Source organism: Emiliania huxleyi (assembly GCF_000372725.1).
Source record: "Emiliania huxleyi CCMP1516 unplaced genomic scaffold EMIHUscaffold_334, whole genome shotgun sequence".
Lineage (NCBI taxonomy): Eukaryota > Haptophyta > Isochrysidales > Noelaerhabdaceae > Emiliania > Emiliania huxleyi.
Window position 1 is genome coordinate 43,804 of NW_005199487.1, and position 19,816 is coordinate 63,619.

General features: G+C 66.6%; 6 protein-coding genes across 6 annotated transcripts in view; 3 read left to right on the forward strand and 3 right to left on the reverse strand.

Annotated features, from left to right (window-relative positions):
- Positions 1-461: 461 nt before the first annotated feature.
- EMIHUDRAFT_241517 (hypothetical protein) lies at positions 462-4,171 on the forward strand (the record flags this gene model as incomplete). The annotated part of the gene is made up of 5 exons (XM_005773563.1): positions 462-467; positions 577-681; positions 762-803; positions 3,529-3,887; positions 4,093-4,171. The coding sequence occupies 5 exons, from the start codon at positions 462-464 to the stop codon at positions 4,169-4,171; spliced, it is 591 nt and encodes a 196-aa protein (XP_005773620.1).
- A 1,500-nt stretch (positions 4,172-5,671) lies between these two features.
- On the reverse strand, positions 5,672-6,237 carry EMIHUDRAFT_368900 (hypothetical protein; the record flags this gene model as incomplete). The annotated part of the gene is made up of 1 exon (XM_005773564.1): positions 5,672-6,237. A coding segment is annotated over one exon (529 nt), but the record flags the coding sequence as incomplete, so codon positions are not given.
- A 7,054-nt stretch (positions 6,238-13,291) lies between these two features.
- EMIHUDRAFT_75031 (hypothetical protein) lies at positions 13,292-13,831 on the forward strand (the record flags this gene model as incomplete). Its single annotated transcript, XM_005773565.1, has 1 exon — positions 13,292-13,831. A coding segment is annotated over one exon (540 nt), but the record flags the coding sequence as incomplete, so codon positions are not given.
- A 3,015-nt stretch (positions 13,832-16,846) lies between these two features.
- EMIHUDRAFT_241522 (hypothetical protein) lies at positions 16,847-17,791 on the forward strand (the record flags this gene model as incomplete). Its single annotated transcript, XM_005773566.1, has 1 exon — positions 16,847-17,791. The coding sequence occupies one exon, from the start codon at positions 16,847-16,849 to the stop codon at positions 17,789-17,791; it is 945 nt and encodes a 314-aa protein (XP_005773623.1).
- Positions 17,792-18,209: 418 nt separating this feature from the next.
- On the reverse strand, positions 18,210-19,046 carry EMIHUDRAFT_241523 (hypothetical protein; the record flags this gene model as incomplete). The annotated part of the gene is made up of 1 exon (XM_005773567.1): positions 18,210-19,046. One exon carries the CDS (start codon positions 19,044-19,046, stop codon positions 18,210-18,212), a length of 837 nt encoding a protein of 278 aa, XP_005773624.1.
- A 724-nt stretch (positions 19,047-19,770) lies between these two features.
- The window catches only part of EMIHUDRAFT_241525 (hypothetical protein), a gene marked incomplete at both ends in the record, with an annotated part of 997 nt that continues 951 nt past the window's right edge, over positions 19,771-19,816 (reverse strand). The window contains one exon of the mRNA XM_005773568.1: positions 19,771-19,795. Coding sequence (XP_005773625.1) covers positions 19,771-19,795 — 25 coding nt within the window. The remainder of the gene's footprint in view (positions 19,796-19,816) is intronic.

Below are 19,816 nucleotides of genomic sequence, written 5' to 3' on the forward strand. Positions count from 1 at the left end.
GCAGCGCCGCGGCGGCGCTCCCACGACGGTGGAAGCGCGTGGTAGGATCCGTCCAGGAGCCAGCCGAGAAGCTCGTAGGCCTCGGGCGACGGCAGCACCGACGGGTCCATGTAGTGAAGCTCGCGTGTCCGGCCATTCTGAGACCAGCCGCCGAGCCAGTTGCCCCGAAAGCGGGGCACTCGGATGCCCTCCGCGGCGCTCGAGCCGCCAGAGCGCAGCGAGTGGCCGAGGTAGACGATGATGCTGGCGCTGGGTCCCCTTTGGGTGCATCGTGACAGCTGACGACGGGATTACCACTGGGTCCTCCTCGAGATCGTCTTCCCCGGCTTCCCCCCGTTCGGCTCTACGTTCAGCACGTTCAGCGTGGCTCACCCTCCATGCCGTGAACAGGCGCTTTATCCACCCTATATTCTTCTCTCGTTCCTCTGCCCTTGCCTTGGTCTTGTCGTTGTTTCGCATCCATGTCAGTATGGCGATCGAGGCTGCCTTCCCCACTACCTGTAGTTCACTCGTCACCTCTCCTGCGAGCTCCCCTCTCTTTCTTTCGGGTATGGAGTCCGTGCGGGTAGCGTGCAGGCAATCACGGGCGCTATTTTGTCGTACTCCTCTTCGGCGACCGCTCTGAATCTAGAGCCCATTGCCTTTAAGGAGGCTGCCCTCGCGCGTCTCAGGAATGTGGCGGTGTCTTTTGAGTCAGGCGCCTCCCGTTCGACTCTTGCTGTCGCCCTCGCCGTGTGTTTGTCGAGCTTCCGCATGAAGAGGCGCGCCTCTTCCTTGTTCCCAGCGCAGTTGCCGCTCAGTATGTGCGCCAACGACGCCTGTGGTGGCTCACTGTCTTCTCGTGTCCAGTCGTCCCAGTCTCTCCGTTCTCCGATTCTCCTCCTTGCCTCGCGTGCCTCTTTTGCGACCGCATCCCTAGCCGCCTTGCACGCTCTGCATCCCCAGAACGCACTTCTCGTGGCGGGGCCCCTCATTCCCCGTTTCGTTTCCCCCCCTAGAATACGCCTGTGGTGTGCCCCATGTGGCACCCCGACCTGTTGTCTCACCCTGGCTCCCAAGATCGTTTTGGTCGTCACATTGTGACCCCCGACGTCGTCAAATGTCGCTCGCCTGTCCTTCCCCCCGTTCTCGTCTGGTAATCTCATCTTATTGTCCCATGTGAGGCTGGCTACGGCCACTTCGCTCCACAGCCGTCCCGCCACCCCTGCCGTGTGTGATCCCGGCCTCACCGTCTTTCGAAATTGTTTGCACACCCACTCGTGCGCGCTCTGACACATGTGCCCGTACGTCCGTCGGTCCACTATCTCCCTCTTCTCTGTGTCCTCTGCCGCCTCCCTTCTCGCCGTGTACATGCATGGTCTAGTTCGTACCGCGTCCCGCACCACTTTCGAGGCGTCCTCCGTGTCGTTTTCCCAGGTATGCTGTCGCCACTGCGTCGGCGTATGCGTTGCAGGCTATTCCCACGTGCGATGGCACCCACACAAAGACCACCGCCTCTAGCTTCGATCTATAGTACGCAATCGCCTCTCTCCTAGTCCCTCAGTCCTTCTGTGAGTGAGTATTGTGTGCACACACACACACACACACAGTCCTTCTGGCATCCCTGCGGTGCGCATTCTCAATCTGCAGCGCGGGTTTGCAGTCGCATAGTACTAGGCACCGTCGCGCCTGCGCGTCGCTCGCGCTCGACCTTTTGCGTAGGTATGCGAGTATCGCGTACATCTCCGAGTCTATACCGGGCACCAAAAATTCTTTAAATCGCACGAGATTGCAGGCGCCTCGTTTTGCTCGCCTCGCCCTCGCCCGGAGCGGCGCAGCGAGAGATGAGAGCTGCCCCCGCGCGTGCCCTCTCGCCTCTCGCCCCACAACCACCACTGCAGCGCGTGCGAGCGCGTGCATGGCTGCACGCCGTGCTGCGACCGCCGCCCGAGCGGCTCGCGAATCTGGCACAATCGGATTGCCGGTCTGAGCGCTGCTGGGCGCGCGGCCGCGGGTCGCCTCCGTGCCTACTGCGCCCCCGCGACCCCCAAAACAAGCCCGCGCCGTGCTCATCCCATTTTATGCTGCTGACGCTCGCGCCCGCCGCCGCCTGCGCCCTCGCAGATCCAAAACAACGTGGGCGAGGCGGGTGTGCCGCGGTGTCCTTGGTGCTGGGCCTCAAGCTGCGTGCGCTGCGAGTAGGTGCGGCACTTCTCTAACCCCCTACTGCGAACGGCGCCTTCTCTTGACCGCCAGCCCTCCAAACACCGGAATATGGTTTCGTACCTCGATCGAGTGCCCGCGGGGTGGCTGCTATTGCCGCCGCCAGAGCCGCCGCCCTCGCCGCCCTCGCCGCCCCCACCGTCCTCGCCGCCTCCACCCTCGCCTCCACCCTCGCCGCCTCCACCCTCGCCGCCCCCCACGCCGCCGCCACCATCGCAGCCCCCGACGCCGCCCCCGCCCTCAGCCCCGCCCCCGCCGCCCTCACCACCGCCGCCCTCGTCGCCGCCCTCGCCGCCGCCGCCCTCACACCCGCCGCTGCTGCCGCCTCCGTCGCTGCCACCCTCGCCGCCGCCGCCCTCGCCTCCAGCCGCGCCGCCCCCGTCACCGCCGCCCTCGTCGCCGCCCCCGCCGCCGCCGCCTTCACACCCGCCGCTGCTGCCGCCTCCGTCGCTGCCACCCTCGCCGCCGCCGCCCTCGCCTCCAGCCGCACCGCCCCCGTCACCGCCGACCTCGCCGCCGCCGCCCTCATCTCCACCCTCGCCGCCACCGCCCTCGCCGCCACCGCCCTCGCCGCCGCCGCCCTCGCCGCCGCCGCCATCGCCGCCGCAGCCATCCCCGCCGCCGCCCTCGCCGCCGCCTCCGCTTCCGCCTCTGTCGCCCTCGCCTTCCCCGCCACCACCTCCTGCACCGCCGCCTCCGCCGCCGCCGCCGCCGCCGCCGCCGTCGCCGCCAGGGGTGACAAAGCCAAACCCACCGCCGCCGATGCCGCCCTGGCCGCCGGGGCAGCAGCCAGAGCCTCCCCACCCCCCGCTACCGCCGCCGTCATTGCCACCGTCCCCGCCGCCGCCTCTCTCGCCTCCAGCAACGCCGCCGCCGCCGCCGCCGCCGCCTCTCTCGCCTCCAGCAACGCCGCCGCCGCCGTCGCCGCCGCCTCTCTCGCCTCCAGCAGCGCCGCCGCCGCCGCCGCCGCCGCCTCTCTCGCCTCCAGCAACGCCGCCGCCGCCGCCGCCGCCGCCTCTCTCGCCTCCAGCAACGCCGCCGCCGCCGTCGCCGCCGCCTCTCTCGCCTCCAGCAGCGCCGCCGCCGCCGCCGCCGCCGCCTCTCTCGCCTCCAACAACGCCGCCGCCGCCGCCGCCGCCGAAGCCGCCGCCGACGCCGCCGTCGCCGCCGCCTCTCTCGCCTCCAGCAACGCCGCCGACGCCGCCACCGACGCCGCCGCCGCCGCCACCAAAGCCGCCGTCGCCGCCGCCGCCGACGCCGCCGCCGCCGCCGACGACGCCGCCGCCGCTCGCCCCACCCCCACCCTTCTACGCCGACTTCGTCGAGAAGCTCGACGAGACAGTGCAGACGGGGTACGCCATCCTCGCCAATCCCCCGGTGGAGTTGGCGCTGGGAGCAGCCGGGTTGCTCTTCCTGGCGCTCTGCTTCTCCCGCTGCTGCTGCCGGCGGCGCGAGCCGCCTCACAAGCGGCTCGTGGAGCCCGACGAGGAGGAGGCGGGGGGCGGCAAGCCGAGTCCGCGGCGGCCGAAGCGCCGCTCAGATGCCATGCCGTTCTTGCACGCAAACCGGTCCGCAGCGGAGCTGAAGCTGGCGGAGCAGGTGGCGGAGCTGGAGCGGCACCTCGCCGTGAGCAAGGCCACAAGGCCGGAAGTAGCATCACTCGTTCAGATGGCGCGGGCCGCGAGGTCTGAGCGGGAGTCGTGACACTGACAGACAGAGGCGCCCCCTTCGTGACGCCCGCTTCCTTAGTTAGGCCGCGTCCCTCCCCTGTCCTCTCGACTGCATTCCTCTTTTACACACATAAACCCGTCGGTCGGTGTATAAAGGCCGTGGACCCTGAGTTCGACAGGGGTTGTGCGCCAAGCCCTCCTGCTCGGCTCCACGCTCCAGCGAGTACGGCTTTACCGTTTACGGTAGACAAGTGTTACCATCAACAGAGGAGAAGGATATGACCTCAGGGCTGATGTGACCAAGCGCTGTGGTAGCGTGGTTTTACCTCACACCCATGGTCTCACAGTGTGCCGGCAGTCGCCGCGCAGTGTCGCTCACACAAGCCGCAGCACAAGTGACTGAGGGCCAGTGAGGGCGAGCCCATCGCTGTGACAGCTGTGGCAGCCGCACAGTGCCCTCAGTGGGCTGTGGAGGAAATTTTGGTGAGACGTCTCTGTCTCACGGGTGTTTCGTCCCTGTCTCACTTGCATGATTTTTTCCGTCTCTCTGCGTCTCTCCAAGCGTCTCTCTGCTGTCACAGTGCTGAGTGTCAGTGTCGCCGGTGCGTCTCAGATGCGTCTCACATGCGTCTCACATTCGTCTCTTTCGGCCGCGTATCACTCAGTCTCACGGCTGGGCTGAGACGTCACAATTCCTGAGCGAAGTGAGTCGTCTCACTTCCGTCTGAGACAGTGCTGAGCCACAATGAGACGTGGCGCAGGGCGGGGTTTGCGACGACGAACCCCAAGCATAATCGCGCTCTCTGGCTCAAACGGCGCGTAGCCGCCGGTTGCTCTATCGCGCTCTCAGACGCAAACGGCGGGCGTAGCCGGTTGCTCTCGCGGGCAGGGCGGTTCGGGTTAGTGCCCAGCACTACGCTCTCGCCCTCTGTTCGTCGCGGCTACGCCCTCGGCTTGATGAGTACTTTGCCGTGCGATTCGAGCAGTTATTATGACTCAGCACGCAACCGGAGACCGGTTTGGTTTCTTATCTCAGTACTCGCCGACCTGGTACAGGTGCTGCTTCGCGCACGGGTGGATCGTCGCCGCGCTCAGCTGCTCCACCGTCCGCTTGCTCGCCGCCGCGCTCGCCTGCGCGCTCGCCAGCCGCTGCTGGTGCGCGCTCTTCCCGCGCGCGGCGCTCTCGGCTGCCGCGGCTCGCCCCGCCGCCTTCCCCGCCTCCTCCGCCAGCATCTTCATCCCGCTGCCGCCGCCCTCGAACAAGGACATGACCTGGTCCCTCACCGACTTCCAGTACTGCCTCGCCTCCGACGTGCCGGCCGCTGGCATCGCGGGCCACAGCTCGCACCAGAGGTGGTTCTTCATGTGTTTGAGGGCGACCTCCACCGACTTCTCGCCGCGTCCGGTGCGCACCATCGCCTCGTCCCGCCGCGCGACACTCTCGACGGGAAAGTGCCAGCGGCTTGCCCTCGACGGCAGGACGCGCGTCGTCGCCAGCCACTGGCCGAACCGGATCGTCCAGCGAATGGTGGGGTGCGTGCCGCGCGAGGTCCGCAACATGGGCACGTCCTTGCCCTTCTTCGCCTGCTGGGCGAGAAAGTCGCGCAGCCGGCGTCTCACGTTCACCAGTTGCCTCGACAGGCTCGGATCGTGCGGCCTCAGCAAAGGCTGATCGTCCGCCCGCATGGCCTCCTCCTGCCGCTCGTCGTCCATCTCGTCGAGCAGGTCGGCCAGTTCGCTATGCTGCGCGGTCGCCGCGCGGCGATGCGCGCCCGCTCGCGTCCCCGCGGCGACCGCGTCCTCCTCGCCGCCGCTCTCCTCGCCGCCGCCCTCCTCGCCGCCGCTCTCCTCGCCCTCTGTGGAGGCCGCCGCATTCGTGCCGTCGGCTGGCGTCGGCATCGCGGTCGCGCGCCGCCACTGCTCGTCGTCAAGCATGTGCCAGTACTGCTCGCCCTGGTAGCCGTCGTATTCGACCTCGTGCACGAGCCGGCCGTCCACGTCCTCCTCCCGCCCCGCGATGGTGGCCGGCCACCACAAGCCTTGCTCGCCCAGGATCTCGACGTGCGTTCCCGTCTCCACGATGGTGTGCCCCGCCTGCTTCGCCGTCTCGTCCACCCGCAGCCGCTCCCGCCGCTCCCTCTGGCCCTCCCTCGCCGTCGGAAGGGCGTAGTTCGGGCCGCTCTCCTCCACGCCGGCCAGCACGTCCGCGGCGCTCACCGCCTCGACGTCCGTCGCCTCCTCCGCCGCCGGCTCGGTCGAGCAGCCCGCCGCCTCCCGTCGTCGGCGCTGCCGCTCGCGCTCGTGGTGTGCTGCTCGGCGCTCGACGCCGCCGCCCTCGTGCACGCACGCCGCCTGCGGTGCCATCCCGCCGCAGGGCGAAGGCCAAGCGCAAATTTGCCAAACTCCGAGACAAAGCCCTTCGAACGCGCGAAAGCGCCGGCTTTCGAACCTCGGCCCCGCCCTCTTTCTGGCCGCGTCCCTCCCCTGTCCTCTCGACTGCACTCCTCTTTTACATACATAAATACATCCCTCCGTGAGTCGGGAACTCCTGCATGTATTAGATCTAGAATTACTTTATCCAAGTAGCAAGGTACCATCAAATAAACCATAACTGATTTAATGAGCCATTCGCTATTCGCACCGACCGCTCCGAGGTGAGGCGTGTCGGACGATCCCAACATAATCGCGCTCATATCGCGCTCCCTGGCCCAAACGGCGCGTAGCCGGTTGCTCTCGTGGGCAGGGCGGTTTGGGCTAGTGCACAGCAGTACGCTCTCGCCCTCTGTTCGTCGCGGCTACGCCCTCAGCTTGATGGGTACTTAAAGCACGCATCGCCCCAGCAGTGCGCAGCCGTGGCCCGCGCCGCAACGCCGCCGCCGACATCGCCGCCGGCGCCGCCTGTGCCAACGCCACCGCTGCCCTCCCCACACGAGCACCCACCTCGCCGGCTCGCCGCCACCCATGCTGTCGCCGCCCTCACCCCTCTGCCGACCGCGCTACAACTGGCTAGCAAAGACGCAGCCTATAATCTCGACTCTCCCGCCAATGTCTCACGATTGCGTCTCACGTTGGCTCATGGCATGGTAAGATGGGGGGGGGGGGGGACAGGGCTCCAGGCCCCAAATTACGTGTGAGTGTTAGAGTTGTTGTTAAGATGGTATCTGACAACGCGCGACTATGAGGCAGCGGCTTGTGGCGTCTCACACCCGTTCTGCGCCGTGTCTCATTGTGGCTCAGCACAGTCTCAGAAGCAAGTGAGACGAGTCGCTTGGCGCAGCAACTATGCCGTTGTGAGACCGAGTGAGACGAGGAATGCCGCTTGTTCACCGTGAGACGAGTGTGAGACGCTCTGAGAGGAAATGACGAGACGTAGTAGAGACGACATTGTCACACAGCAGAGGTGCACATTTGTCTCACTGGTGTCTCAAATCAGCCTCTCCGCCGACCTGCGAGATTCACACGTCATTCTCTACGAACGGCGCCTTCTCTTGACCGCCATCCCTCCCCGGGAAATGGTCTGGCACGGGAAATGGTTTGGTACCTCGGGCGAGCTGGCGCGTGTGTAGACCGCTCCGGCGGCCCTGGGAAGTACGCCTCCGCGTCGACGTCCAACAGCCTCTCCTACGCAGAGATTCACGACACTTGCCGCCGGTCCTGCGACGTCGACGCTTTCTGCGTCGGCTACAGCGTTTACGCTCCGCTCGTCGGAGGTCAGGTCGAGTGCAAGACCTATAAGGCGCAAACCTCGGTGGACATGATTGCGGGCGCAGCGCCCTCGAGCGGCACGACGTGCTACGAAAAAATATATTCACCCGCGCCGTCGCCTCCGCCGCCGCCGCTCCCGCCACTTCCCCCGCCGTGTGCCTTCCCCGACGCGCAGTGCCTTGGCCAGACCTGCGGAGACTGGATCGGCACCTCCTGCACCAGCCCCTCCCTCCAGGGACTCTGGGCCGGCCACACCTGCCCGCATTGCCGCGGCTGCTGCTCCGTGCCGCCGCCGCCTTCCCCTCCCGCGGCCCCCCCCTCGCCAGCGACCCCGCCACAGCCGCCGCCGACGCCGCCACCGACGCCGCCCCCTTCGACGCCGCCGCCGCTCGCCCCACCCCCACCCTTCTACGCCGACTTCGTCGACAAGCTCGACGGGACGGTGCGGACGGGGTACGAGACCGTGGCGCCCGTCGTCAAGGAGCTGGGTGGGGAGTTGGACGCGCTGCTCCCTGATCGGTGGGCCCAGAAGGCCGCCGAACACGGGAGCGCGGTGCGCGAGTGGAGCCTGCGCCCCCTCGGCGACTCGCTAAAGCTAAACTTGGACGACCGGAACCGGACATCCACTCCGAGTGCTCTCCCCCCCCTCCTTCGCGATCACGTGGTAAAGGCGGGCCGAGCCATCCTCGCCAATTCCCCGCTGAAGTTGGCGCTGGGAGCAGCCGGGTTGCTCTTCCTAGCGCTCTGCTTCTACCGCTGCTGCTGCCGGCGGCGCGAGCCGCCTCACAAGCGGCTCGTGGAGCCCGACGAGGAGGAGGCGCGGGGCGGCATGCCAAGTCCGCGGCCGAAGCGCCGCTCCGATGCCCTTCATCGGCCGCAGGAGCTGGCGGAGCAGTTGGCGGAGCTGAAGCTTAGGATGAAGGAGGTGGGGGAGCTGGAGCGGCGCCTCTCCGTGAGCAAGGCCACAAGGCCGGAAGTAGCACCACTCGCTCATGTGGCGCGGGCCGCGAGGTCTGAGCGGGAGAGGCTCGACGTTGGGGCACCGACTGGCCCACAACGCGGTGAACCAGGCGCGCAGCGCGGGTCGCCACCGAGTGGCTGCCGGTTCGAGATTCCTCCTTTCCGCTCCCCCCCCGCAAGGCGCGACACACACACGACTGCCTGATTAATGAGGTGGTGCGGCGTTCTGCGAATCTTGCTCTGGAGCATAGAATGCCAGGAGCTGGAACCCGCGCGACTTTGGCCTTTGTTTGCGCGTGGGGAAACACGGCGCGAAGCCAACGCTACAGTATCGGCTCGTGGAGCTCGAGGCTCACGGTCGAGGGCTGGATGGAGGACGTTGGGCGTCGTGAGAACTGAAAAAGGGGGGCGGGGGGTCTGGCGAGTGGCGTGGATATCGATATCGGATATGGAGGAGTTCACTTTTGTATTGCATGTGCATGTGACATGTTGTGCATGCTTGGACAAGCTAAGAATAGGCTCACCCGAGAATACAGTAGGCTGCAGAGAGAACTTGCCGCGCGGCGGGCGTCTCTGCCGTACCCGACGCTTCTATGTCCGCGCGGGCGAGAGTGGTCTATGGTCTATGGAGAGCCCCGAGCATCGCAATCGAGGAGACTGTCTGCGATCACCGCGTTCGACACAGGATGCGCCTGCGGCTAGATTCCTTTAGATTCCCTGGATTCTCGCAACAACGATCTCTTAGCGACGGCAAACAGAGGCGCAACTCTGCCAGCACGCAGCAGCGAGGAGGCTCCTGCTGCTCAGGTGGAGGTGCTCAGCTACCGAGGCCTGGTGGCGTCGGCTGCTGCGTGGAGAAGACAGCAGCACTGCCCGACCTCAAAACATGCACAACAAGCGGGATTTGTGACTCTGTCCTCGATTCTTCAGCCGCTCTGCCGGACGCGCTCCCCTTGTCGCAAGGGTCACCGGTGCAAGCCGTGTGGACGCCCAGAACCGCCTCGCCAAGTATAGCCACACGGGGAGAAACTATGAACATGATTCAGGTCTACTACGTTGAATTGAACGACTCTGCGTCGTCCTGGTCCGCTGCGGGCCAAACTCAATACAGTGCGTTGCGACACACACCCTTCCTGGCTGACGGTCGAGCAGTGTGCAAGCCGCGTGCGCCCATTCTGGCCTCGCCAAGCTTGGAACATGGGAATTAATGATGCTTGGGATCTAGGTCTACAACCACTGCCGTGAGTGGATCCACATTCGCGTCATAAGGCACCCTGGCCTGCTGCGGCCACAGCTAGCATTGCGTAGCGACGCACTGTGTGTGGCTGGCAGCAAGCAAACTCAAATGACGACGGGTTGCAGCCTCGTAGCTCAACGGCAACATTGTGCATTTGAGGAAGGCTCCGTTACTAAGGCTGATAGAAGCAGCATCAGCCACACAACCAACAACAGCTTCTGGAGAGCATGCGGAGCGCAAGCAGCCGGTGATCAAAGGCGTGTTGCTGTCGGTGGCAGATTGCCAGAGGGACGCCGGCGCTTCGGTGCGTGGCTTCGGGGTGGTCGCAATTTCCACCGCTCAACTTGGAGGCAGTGTGTCTAGTGCGTTGTGCGTAGTAGCACCCAATAAAGTGCGTACGTACCCAATAAAGTGCTAACACGACCCTCGGGGGCAGCAGGGGGTATGTGGCGAGCGCACGGAGGCACAGTTAGGCCGCCGTGATATCGCCCTTCCGGGCACCCCGCATCGGTAGCCGTTTAGGGGTTAAGGCTGATTGGCTAGACGAGCGGCCTACCTCCAACGGGGCAGTCTAGATCACGGGGGATGATATCCTGCCTACCGGCACGCCGGGAGGAGGTGGTTGCTCCGCCGCCGGACCGGCCTCTCCACCACCCTCGCCCAGGCCCCACTGGCCCAGGGATCTACAATGCTGTCTCATGAAGGTCCGACAGGTTCGGGACGGCACCGGGCACCGCCTCGGTATACAAAATGCGCCTGCGGGCGGACCCTCACAGATCACAGATCACTCTGGTCTACGCACACCCAAGCAGGGCTGGGATGGCTGTCAGCGCTCCCCTGGGCTTCGCATCACACCCCTCACCTGGAAGAGCAAGTAGTCGCGTAAAATCGGCATGTAAAATGCCGCATCAAGGCGTCTAAAGAAGACGACATGAATGTTCACAGAGAATGTTTACTGTTCAGACCTTTGCGCGGGGTGTGAAAAGCCATTCCGCGTGGTTGAAGGTTGAAGGGGTCGGTCGACCACTTGGTTGATGGTTGAGAGCTTGAGACCTCTGTCAACCCGCTGGTTGACAGTTGAGGCAATCGGCCTCAACCACCGCTAGGGACTGCATCACAGGGTTGCTCGGAGGGAAGAGGGATGCGCAGCGCGCGCGGGAGCTGGGCCGGGCCGCGCATTCCTGGTGAGATTCGTCCCGAGTTTGTGTCAACCACACTCATGGGAGATGAGGCAGGCGCGGCAGACCTGCAACCAGTCGGCGCGGAGCTGGAGGAAATCTGGGACTGCGCGGAGGAGGCGCCCGCACGTAGGGCTCGCCGTCACCCAGGCGCAAAAGGAGGGCGACACACGCTGCAGGGCAAGAGCACCCAGGCCATCGCGCTCGCATTCCTCCTGCCCGCCGTCGGCATCGTCGCCTCCACCATCGGCTTCTTCGCAGTCAACACCAGCGCGCAGGGCAAGGGGTGGGACGTCCACCTCCGCAGCCGCACCCCTGCCGCCCTCTCCAGATGGGGCGGAGCCGGCCGTGGCACGCCCGTGACGCGACGCGCCCGCGACGGCTGCTCCTCTAGGCACCCTCATGTGGGCCCTCGAGAAGGGCATGTACCTCTCAGCGTGGGCAAGCAAGGCGGCGGCCGAGATCAATCATCTCCGAGGTCCGCTGGCAGTTCAATCAAGCACATCCGCAACGCCAAGGGCATCTCGCTCGGCGAGTGCATCCGCGTCTACACCGAAAAGGCGGAGGAGTTTTGTGGTAGAGGTGGATCACTTCGGTTCATGCCGCGTTTTTTTGGCCCCAATTTTTTTGGCCCCCGAACCGACAGGCACAGGGGCGCCGCGGCAGGTAGGGAGCACTCCACCGCCATCCCGTTTTTATGGCGGGTAGCTTGGGGAGTCATATGTGGTGGCGGCGTGCCGTCCTCCCATCCTGGCGAGTACAGACCACGCCTGCTATTCACAGCACAAACAAGCAAGCCCTCGCCGGGGGCTCGAGCATGCGCAGCGAAAAGCAATCCCTTTTCGCCAGACGGACCCCCCCCATGTGAAAAAGTGAGGCGTGGTCTGTACTCGCCTGCCTCCCATCCCGGGTTGCAAAAAAGAAGTTCACCACCGGCTTCGCCGCCAAGGTCGCCCTGGCGCGCTCCGACGGCGAGAAGTGGCGAGTGCGCAACGAGCGCAAGCGCCTCCTGCAGCAGCACTCGGCCATCATTGCGAGGCGCAACTGGGAGATCACCCAGCGCAACGCGTGGCCGAGGATGGGCGGCGTGGCGCCGCGAGCGCCACCAGTCGAGTAGTAGCGGTAGGGAGTAGAGGTAGTCGTCTCAGTAGTGTCCTGTCAGAGCGTCCCGTGTCGGTCAAGCAGCGTCTGTCGGATAGTAGGAGAGAGTGTGTCGTGTGTCGTGCGGATCAGTCCTGTCTGGGTGGGGGGGGGGAAGAGACGGAGAAGAGAGTCATTGAGCCTTGGCACCAGCCGGGCAGTGGGTTTGGCCCTGGCATCAGCCGGGCATGTTGTTGATTTGGCCTTGGCATCAGCCCTGGCAGGCGGGCACGCGGGACATGCACAGGCGCCAAGGGGCGCAGAACCGACCTAACCCGTCGGAGGTGGGGGGAAGGGAGTACCGCCGGGTTCCCCTGCGTGAGCGCAAGAGTAACCCCAAGAGGGCTGAAGATGAGCGGTGCGCGCAGGGGTCGGCGTGACGGGGCGAGGGACGCGCCGCGCGGGGCGCCGCCTCACCGGCCCAAGTGGCGCAGGGCGAGGCGGCGAGAACCGAGCGAGCACGTCCTCGTGAGCCCCGTGGCTCCAACCAGGCCCTTCCTTTTTTGAGCAGGTGTGACGCCGCGCGAGCGACGCTCCGAGATCGCCCGAGATAGCGCGGCGCGGCGGTGGGTGAGGTGGGGTGGGGGGTGGGGGGTGGGGGCGGCGTGGCGTGGAGCTCCGAGATAGCGCGAGATCGCCCGAGATCGCGCGGCGCGGCCCGAGATCGCCCGAGATCGCGCGGTTCTGCGGTCGGCGAGGTGGGTGGGTTGGGAGCGAGGGGGCGGAAGTGCTCAGTGCGGTAGATGGTCAGCTCGAGGCGCGTGAGCCGGACCTGTGAGCCGGACCACCCCCTCTTGAACCCTGCGTTGTTGAGCCAGGACTCAACATACTCGGGCTGTCGCCGTCCCAAACTGTCACTCCCCTCTCTCCCGGCCGGGGTGGGGCGCGCGCGGGGGCGGCGGGTGTGCGGCGAGTGTGCGGGATGTCTGTGGGCCCGAGAGCGATATGCCATGTCCGCCTTGCGTTGTTTCATAACATCGAAGGCTAAGCTGAAAAAGAATTTCACCGCGACTGCACTGCCTGCACCACCTGCGAGGGCGTCGGTGGCACCGCGGCGACCAACCACGCTCTTCGCCGCCGCGCTCGGCCTCGCCGGCCGCGCGCCGAGGCGCATGACTTCGAAGAAGGACTCGTCGAGGAGCGCGGCTGCCTACCCGGCACTGTCTGCCTTCCTGGCTCACAGCACGGTGGAGTACCACATGGAGGAGCTGCCTGTCGCCGAAGCGAGACCGGCGCTCCTCGAGTGGTATCGAGCCACGCGCCGTAGGCTTCCGTGGCGAGGGGACGCGCCGCCGTACAACGGCTCCACTGCCGGTGTGAACAAGGCCGGCTCACGCGCGGCACAGGTGGCCGCGGAGCCCTCGCCCGTCGGCGAGGTGTCGGCATACGGCGTGTGGGTCTCGGAGATCATGTGCCAGCAGACGCGCGTCGAAGCCGTCATCCCGTACTGGCTGGCCTGGATGGAAGCCTTTCCGACGGTGCAGGACCTCGCTGCCGCCTCGGAGGAGCAAGTGAACGCCAAGTGGGCGGGGCTCGGCTTCTACCGGCGCGCGCGCATGTTGCACGAGGGCGCGAAGCAGGTGGTGGACGATTTCGATGGCCAGCTACCGCAAACCGTCGACGGCCTGCTGCGCCTCAAGGGCGTCGGGCCGTACACGGCTGGAGCGATCGCCTCGATCTCGTTCGGCGTGCCCGCGCCGATTGTGGACGGCAACGTCCTACGCGTGCTCTCGCGGCTGTGCGCCGTCGCCTCGCACGTCAAGCAGCCCGCGTACGCCGACAAGCTCGCGTGGGGGCTTGCCGCGCGCCTCGTCGAGGGTGGCGGCGGCGGCGCGGCGGGTGAGCTCAACCAGGCGGTCATGGAGCTCGGCGCAACGCTCTGCGCGCCCGACGGCTCGGGTTGTGACGAGCGCGACCCGCTGCGCGCGCTGTACAAGTCGACGGCGGTAGCGCGCGACGCCCTCGCCGCTCAGCGCGCCGGCGACCTCGACGCGCTGCTCGCGCAGCCCAACCTCGGTGTGCACCGCTGTCCCGTCTGCGGGGCAGGCGCTGCTGATTTCCTCGCAAGGCTGCGTGCGGTGGCGGCGGGCGCGCCACCGAGGAGCGAGGAGGACACTGCCGTCGCGCAGGTGCACGCGCTGCTGCCGCTGCCGCTGCCGAAGAAGCGCGTGAGGCAGGAGCGCTATCTGGTCGCTGCAGTGCGGCGCGGCGACGCGGCGCTGTCACCGGGCACGGCGTGGTTGCTCGCCAAGCGGCCAGACAGTGGACTGCTCGCGGGGCAGTGGGAGTTCCCGGCCACGCTCCTCGCGGCGCACAAGGAGGACGAGCCGGACGACCCGGGCGCCGCCGCGCGCGCGACTGCTGGCGGCACGCTGCTCGAGCAGCTGGCGCCCGGCGGCGTGCAGAAGCGCTCAGCGGTGGACGGCACGCTCGAGCATGTCTTCTCACACGTGCGCCACACGATGCACGTGGAGCACGCCTGCTGCGACGCAGACGCGGCGGCGAGCGAGTGGGAGGGGCGCACGGTCGAGTGGATGGACGCCGACAGGATGGCCGAGGTCGGCATCACTGCGGGCGTCAAGAAGGTCATCGCCGCTGTCAGCGCGCACGCGCAGACGGGGTCGGCCCCGCGTCGCGCCGGCAAGCGGAGGGTGGCTGCTGGAAGCGACGACGGCAAGCAGCCGAAGATGAGCGCCTTCTTCACGAAGCGGGAGAGCTGACCACGCGCGGCAGCTGGCACGTGACCGCGACTCCGCGGGTCGTCACTGAGCTTTTTCAGTGTATGTAGCTCTTACGTACATTCCCGGAGGAGGACTGCTGACGGGGTTTGCGATGAGAAGCGATCCGAACGTGGCATTCGGGTGATCAGATCACTGCTTTTTGAAGTGAGAAGTCGTCTCGCTTGCTCTGACAGACCGCCCAGAGCTCAGCTGATCGCCGTGACTCACACCGGGACGCTGGTGAGGTGACGGTGGGAGGGCACCCCCCAGACAGCGAGAGAGAGAGAGAGAGAATTCTTGATACGAAACCACGACGACACACACCAGTCGACTCGCATCGGTTGCCTCCGTGAACGGCGGAGCTATTCTCGCGCCCACACCACACCTGGCTCCAACGTGGACACGCCCATAGCTGGGGACACTACTAGGTCACGCATGGCATCACAGAAGTTTTATCTCTGGGCCCCGAAAGGCATCTCTAGCAGTGTCGTTACACATGCCCCCTCCCCTCCTGGGCGCATGCGCCTCACGTCTCGCCAGAGCATAAGCCCTTGGCGTGTGGCGAGACGAGTTTTTCGCCATGCAGCGAGCAGCAAGCCGCCCGCCGCAAACAGCCGGAGGCATCGCCGCGGCACTGACTGCGCCGCGGTCCCGCACCCGTCGACGCAGCTCCCCCCGCGGAAGACCGCGCGTAGCGACGTCTTGACGATCGAGATGAGCGTGCCTGAAGCTCGCCCACCTACTGCCCCTGAGAGTTGGTTATGAGTGGGCTCGGCTCCCCCCCTTGGGATCGAAGCTTCCACGACCTCACACCCAACATTCCAGGCGGGATCAGAAGGGGACTCCACACCGGACACCGCCCGGGCACAGACCCCCTACCCGTCGGATCGCACAGGGCCCCCTCGGAGCAGCCCACACACAATCACGCATCGGCAGATTGAGTGCCTGAGTCAGGCAGACAGCACAGACAAGAGGAGAGAGAGGAGAGAGAGAGAGAGAGAGAGGAGAGAGGAGAGGGTGAGGGTGTGAACACACGCGAGGAGTGGGGGAGGGTGTCTGTGGTGGGCTGTAGTCCTACTACGTGGTTACAACCACGCGCCCCTCAGGAGCTTAAGGTAGAGCTGAGCGTCCAAGACGCCTCGGTGCCTCCCACCGGCGTGAGACCATCCGGATCTACCGGGCGCGCCTCCGGCGGGCCCGTCCCCGCGATGGCCCACGGTCCTCCGTCGCCTGGTTGAACCCCCTGCCTCCCGGTTGACCCCCCGGTCCCCGTACACGACCATGAAATAAACTCAAAGTCCACCACAGCCACCAGCCTCCACCTCCACCCGCGAGCCGCCACCGCTGCCGCCCGCGACGCCGCCCGCCGCGTCAGATAGCCGCGACGCGCGCACCGAGTCGAGTCGGAGAGCCGCACCGCACCAGCAGCAGCATCTGCACCACCAGCAGCAGCAGCAGCACCACCACCACCACCCGAGAGAGAAGCGCACCTGCCCGACGCCGCCCGCCGCGTCAGACGCTCGCGACGCGCGCGTCGAGCCCAGTCGCACAGCCGCGCCGCGCCAGCAGCAGCATCGGCACCAGCAGCAGCAGCACCACCACCACCAGCATCAACAGAGACAGGCAGTGCAGGCGCAGAGGCGCTCGCAGAGCGGCGCTCAGCGCCGCGCACGCCACGCCGCGGACCGTCGGACGAGCGCACCGTACGTCGGCGGCGAGCCGCGTCGCCAGCCGTCTCGCGAGAGAGCGGCGCCGCCGCGTGCGCGCAGCAGCCGCCGCGGCAGAGGCGAGCCGCGGCGACGTCCGCACTAACGGATAACGGCCATTGGCGGTTGCTCTCTCTCTCTCTCTCTCCCAGACAGCCCTCCCGGTGGATGGGGACGCCCAGGGATCTACACGTACAATGCTCCTCCGGATGATGCCACGACGGATGATCTCGGGAAATCTGTCCGTGCCCCTCTTCCGCTGTTGTCGGGCGAGAAGGTCCAACCAACAGATCCAACCAGCCGCGCCGCGCGGTACGATGCGATGCGTATGAGGCGACCGCTCAACCTGCTGACACATGGGCTGAGAGCGATGAGGAGAGCGTCTCTCGGCATTGCTGTGGTCACGCCGACCGTGGCTGTGCCGGTCGTGCTGGCCATCTACCTCTCCAGCGGCATCACAGCTACCGAAGTCTGTGAAATCTCGCCCTCGTGGGACAGGACCTGGGAGTCCCCAGCGGCGCGGGAGGCGCTGTTGCGCGAGTCGGCGGCCTCGAGGGCGCGGGCCGCCGGCGTCAAGTTCTGCAGCTATCGCTGGGACGGCGCGATTCCGACCGTCTCCATCGTGGGTGCGGACCCGGACCTGTGCCACCCGCTGTTCAGGGCGTCACTCCTCGTGGCCAGTACCTTTGGCGCGGTCGGCTACCGAGACCTGCATGCCAAGGGCGGCGTTGCCTATATCGCCGCGCACGCGAGCAGCTCCACGGCCGAGCGAGGCAGGAGGGCAAACGCGTCCCTGCTCGCCCTCGCGTGGGCGTCCATGGTCTGCCTCGCGCTCGCGGGGGTCATCAACGTGACGCACTTCAACGCGGCGCACAACGGATGCGCCCTCGGGTTCTACGTTACCAACTCGGGCCACACGTGGGCGCTCTGGAGGATGCAGAGGGTAGCGGCGCACCGGACCCGCCGCCGGCTCGGCGACGCTCCGCCGTCGCTCGCGGGACGGTGGTGCCTGCAGGTGGACCCAAAGGCGCACCGGCCCGGCTCCTCCTCGCTCAAGGAGTGGATGGCCGTTTTGTGGACCATGTGCTTCGGCGGCGCCCTCGTTGTGCTCGGCCAGGTCTTCGCGCCCGTCTCGTGGGCGACTTGGTTCTCCTCCGCTGCGGTGCTCGAGTGGCTCGCCACCGAGCTCGTCAACACGTCGGTACTCATACACTACTTTGATATGCGTCAGCTGCGGCTGCTCGAGGCCAAGCTGTCCTACGGCCAACCCTGAGCGCTGCCTATTACCGTACTCGAGCTACTGTCTCGCCGAGAAAGCAGTGCCGTACAGCGTACAGTACACGGTCTACCGTCTACTGTGTTTTACTCGTGTGTTTCGCTGTGCACGTGTGTGACATTCGGCTTTACAACTTACATGCTCAACGCGCAAAACTCTCTCTCCACGTGTGCACGAAAACGCACACGCACGGTGTCTCAGTCCTCACGTGTCACGACGGTGGGACAGACGGCAGAGACCACACCCGGACACGGAGAGTCGAGAGACGAGCGGCGAGGCGTATACGCGACGCCGCGACTCGATCACGCACTGTTTCCATTCTGAGCTTACGTATAACACATACACACGCGTGCCGTTACTCTATGGAGCGCGGGCGAGGTACGAAAAAGTCCGTCGCTCGCCGTGTCTCACACCCTCAGCAGCCCGCTCTCGCTCTCGTTCCCGCGCGGAAGAGGCTGAAGCCTCGTGGCAGCCCCGCGCCACGCGTTGGGAGGCGGCGCAGCCACGGCCGCGATGCGCGGAAGGCGGGCGCCGAGCGCAGCTCGGCGTCCATCGCCTTGCACACCAGCAGAAAGGGCCGCCGCTGCGCCAGGCCGCCGAGCTGCCGCAGCAGCGCCTCGAGAGAGCTCGGCGCGAGCGGGTTGAACATAAAAAAGACGTCGGCTGCCGCGGGCGGCAAGCGCGACCGGCCGAGGGTGCGAGAGACGCAGCGGTAGCGGCGGCGGCGGCGGCCTCCGGCGAGCCTCGCCAGCATCTCGCGCCCGAGGGCGGCGCGCGCGCCCACCACCTCGTAGCCGTCGCACGAGACGTCTGGACGCCGGAGCGCGGCGACGAGCAGCGCGCGGCCGGAGCCGCAGCCGAGGTCGGCAAACGAGCCACCACGAGGGACTAGGCTGACCACCGCCGCGAGCTCCGCGTAGGGTGTGAAGCTCTCCGCGGGCGGCCGCAGCAGGTGCGTGTGCTCGAGGTCGTACCTCCGGAGCGCTGCCAGCGGCGCGGCGCCAAGGCCGCGCAGCACGCGCGCCTCGTCGATGCCGGCCACCACGTCGAGGAGCAGGTCGATGTCGAGCTCGCTCGATGTCGGCTCCTCACACGCGGCGTTGAGGATCGCCGCCGCCGTCCGCCGCAGCGCGGCATCGCCCGCCGGCGAGAGGTCGGCCGCGGTGACGCCGGCGCGGCGCAGGCACGCGGCGAGCTGCGGGTGCAGCCACGCAGGGCCATCCGCCGGCAGCTCGAAGTACGGCGAGTACATCACCGGGACCTGTCTGGCTATGCTGGAGCCGCGCGCCGTGGGACAGTATCGCCCCCCCCCCTCCCGGGGGAGCCTTTTGCCGGAAGAGAGTTGGCTCGTGAGGTTTTGATTTTTAGCAATACCAAACAACTCTAACACTCACACGCACACTTGAGGTTTTGTGCCATGTGGGACCTAGTAGAGCGAGCAAAAGAGCTTGCCAGGGATGTCGCGCTATTCCTTCGCCGCGGCAACCCAGGCAGGAGACGAGGCACGGGTGGGCGACGCCGACGCGGACGAAGGCGCATCTAGCTCAGGCTGGAAGGCTGAGATTGAGTCCATCACCAACGGTGCGGCCGGCCGAGCGGTCCCGTCGCAGCCCAGGCTGGAAGGCTGAGATTGAGTCCATCACCAACGGTGCGGCCGGCCGAGCGGTCCCGTCGCAGCCCACCAAGCAGGTGCGCAAGTCGCCCGCGTCGGAGGCTCCGAGGCCATCATGTTCGGCAGCGCAGAAACGCCCCAATGCGCCGCCCAGAGCCCTGAATTCGCAGAGCGGTGCGACGCCGTAGCCTCTATGATGTGCTGCGCGCGCTAGGCGCACCCTGGCGCCGGGTGCACCCGGACCCACCCGGAGGGGCCCGGGAAGAGGGTCTAGCGGCCCTCCAGCGGCCCCCCAACGCCCCCCCCGCGGCCCTGATTTGGTAGGTATATCACACAAATGATGGGTCACTATAATACCCACGACTCAGGGTACCGGAGCGTCGCTGAGCCTCCTCGCGGACGCGGAACTG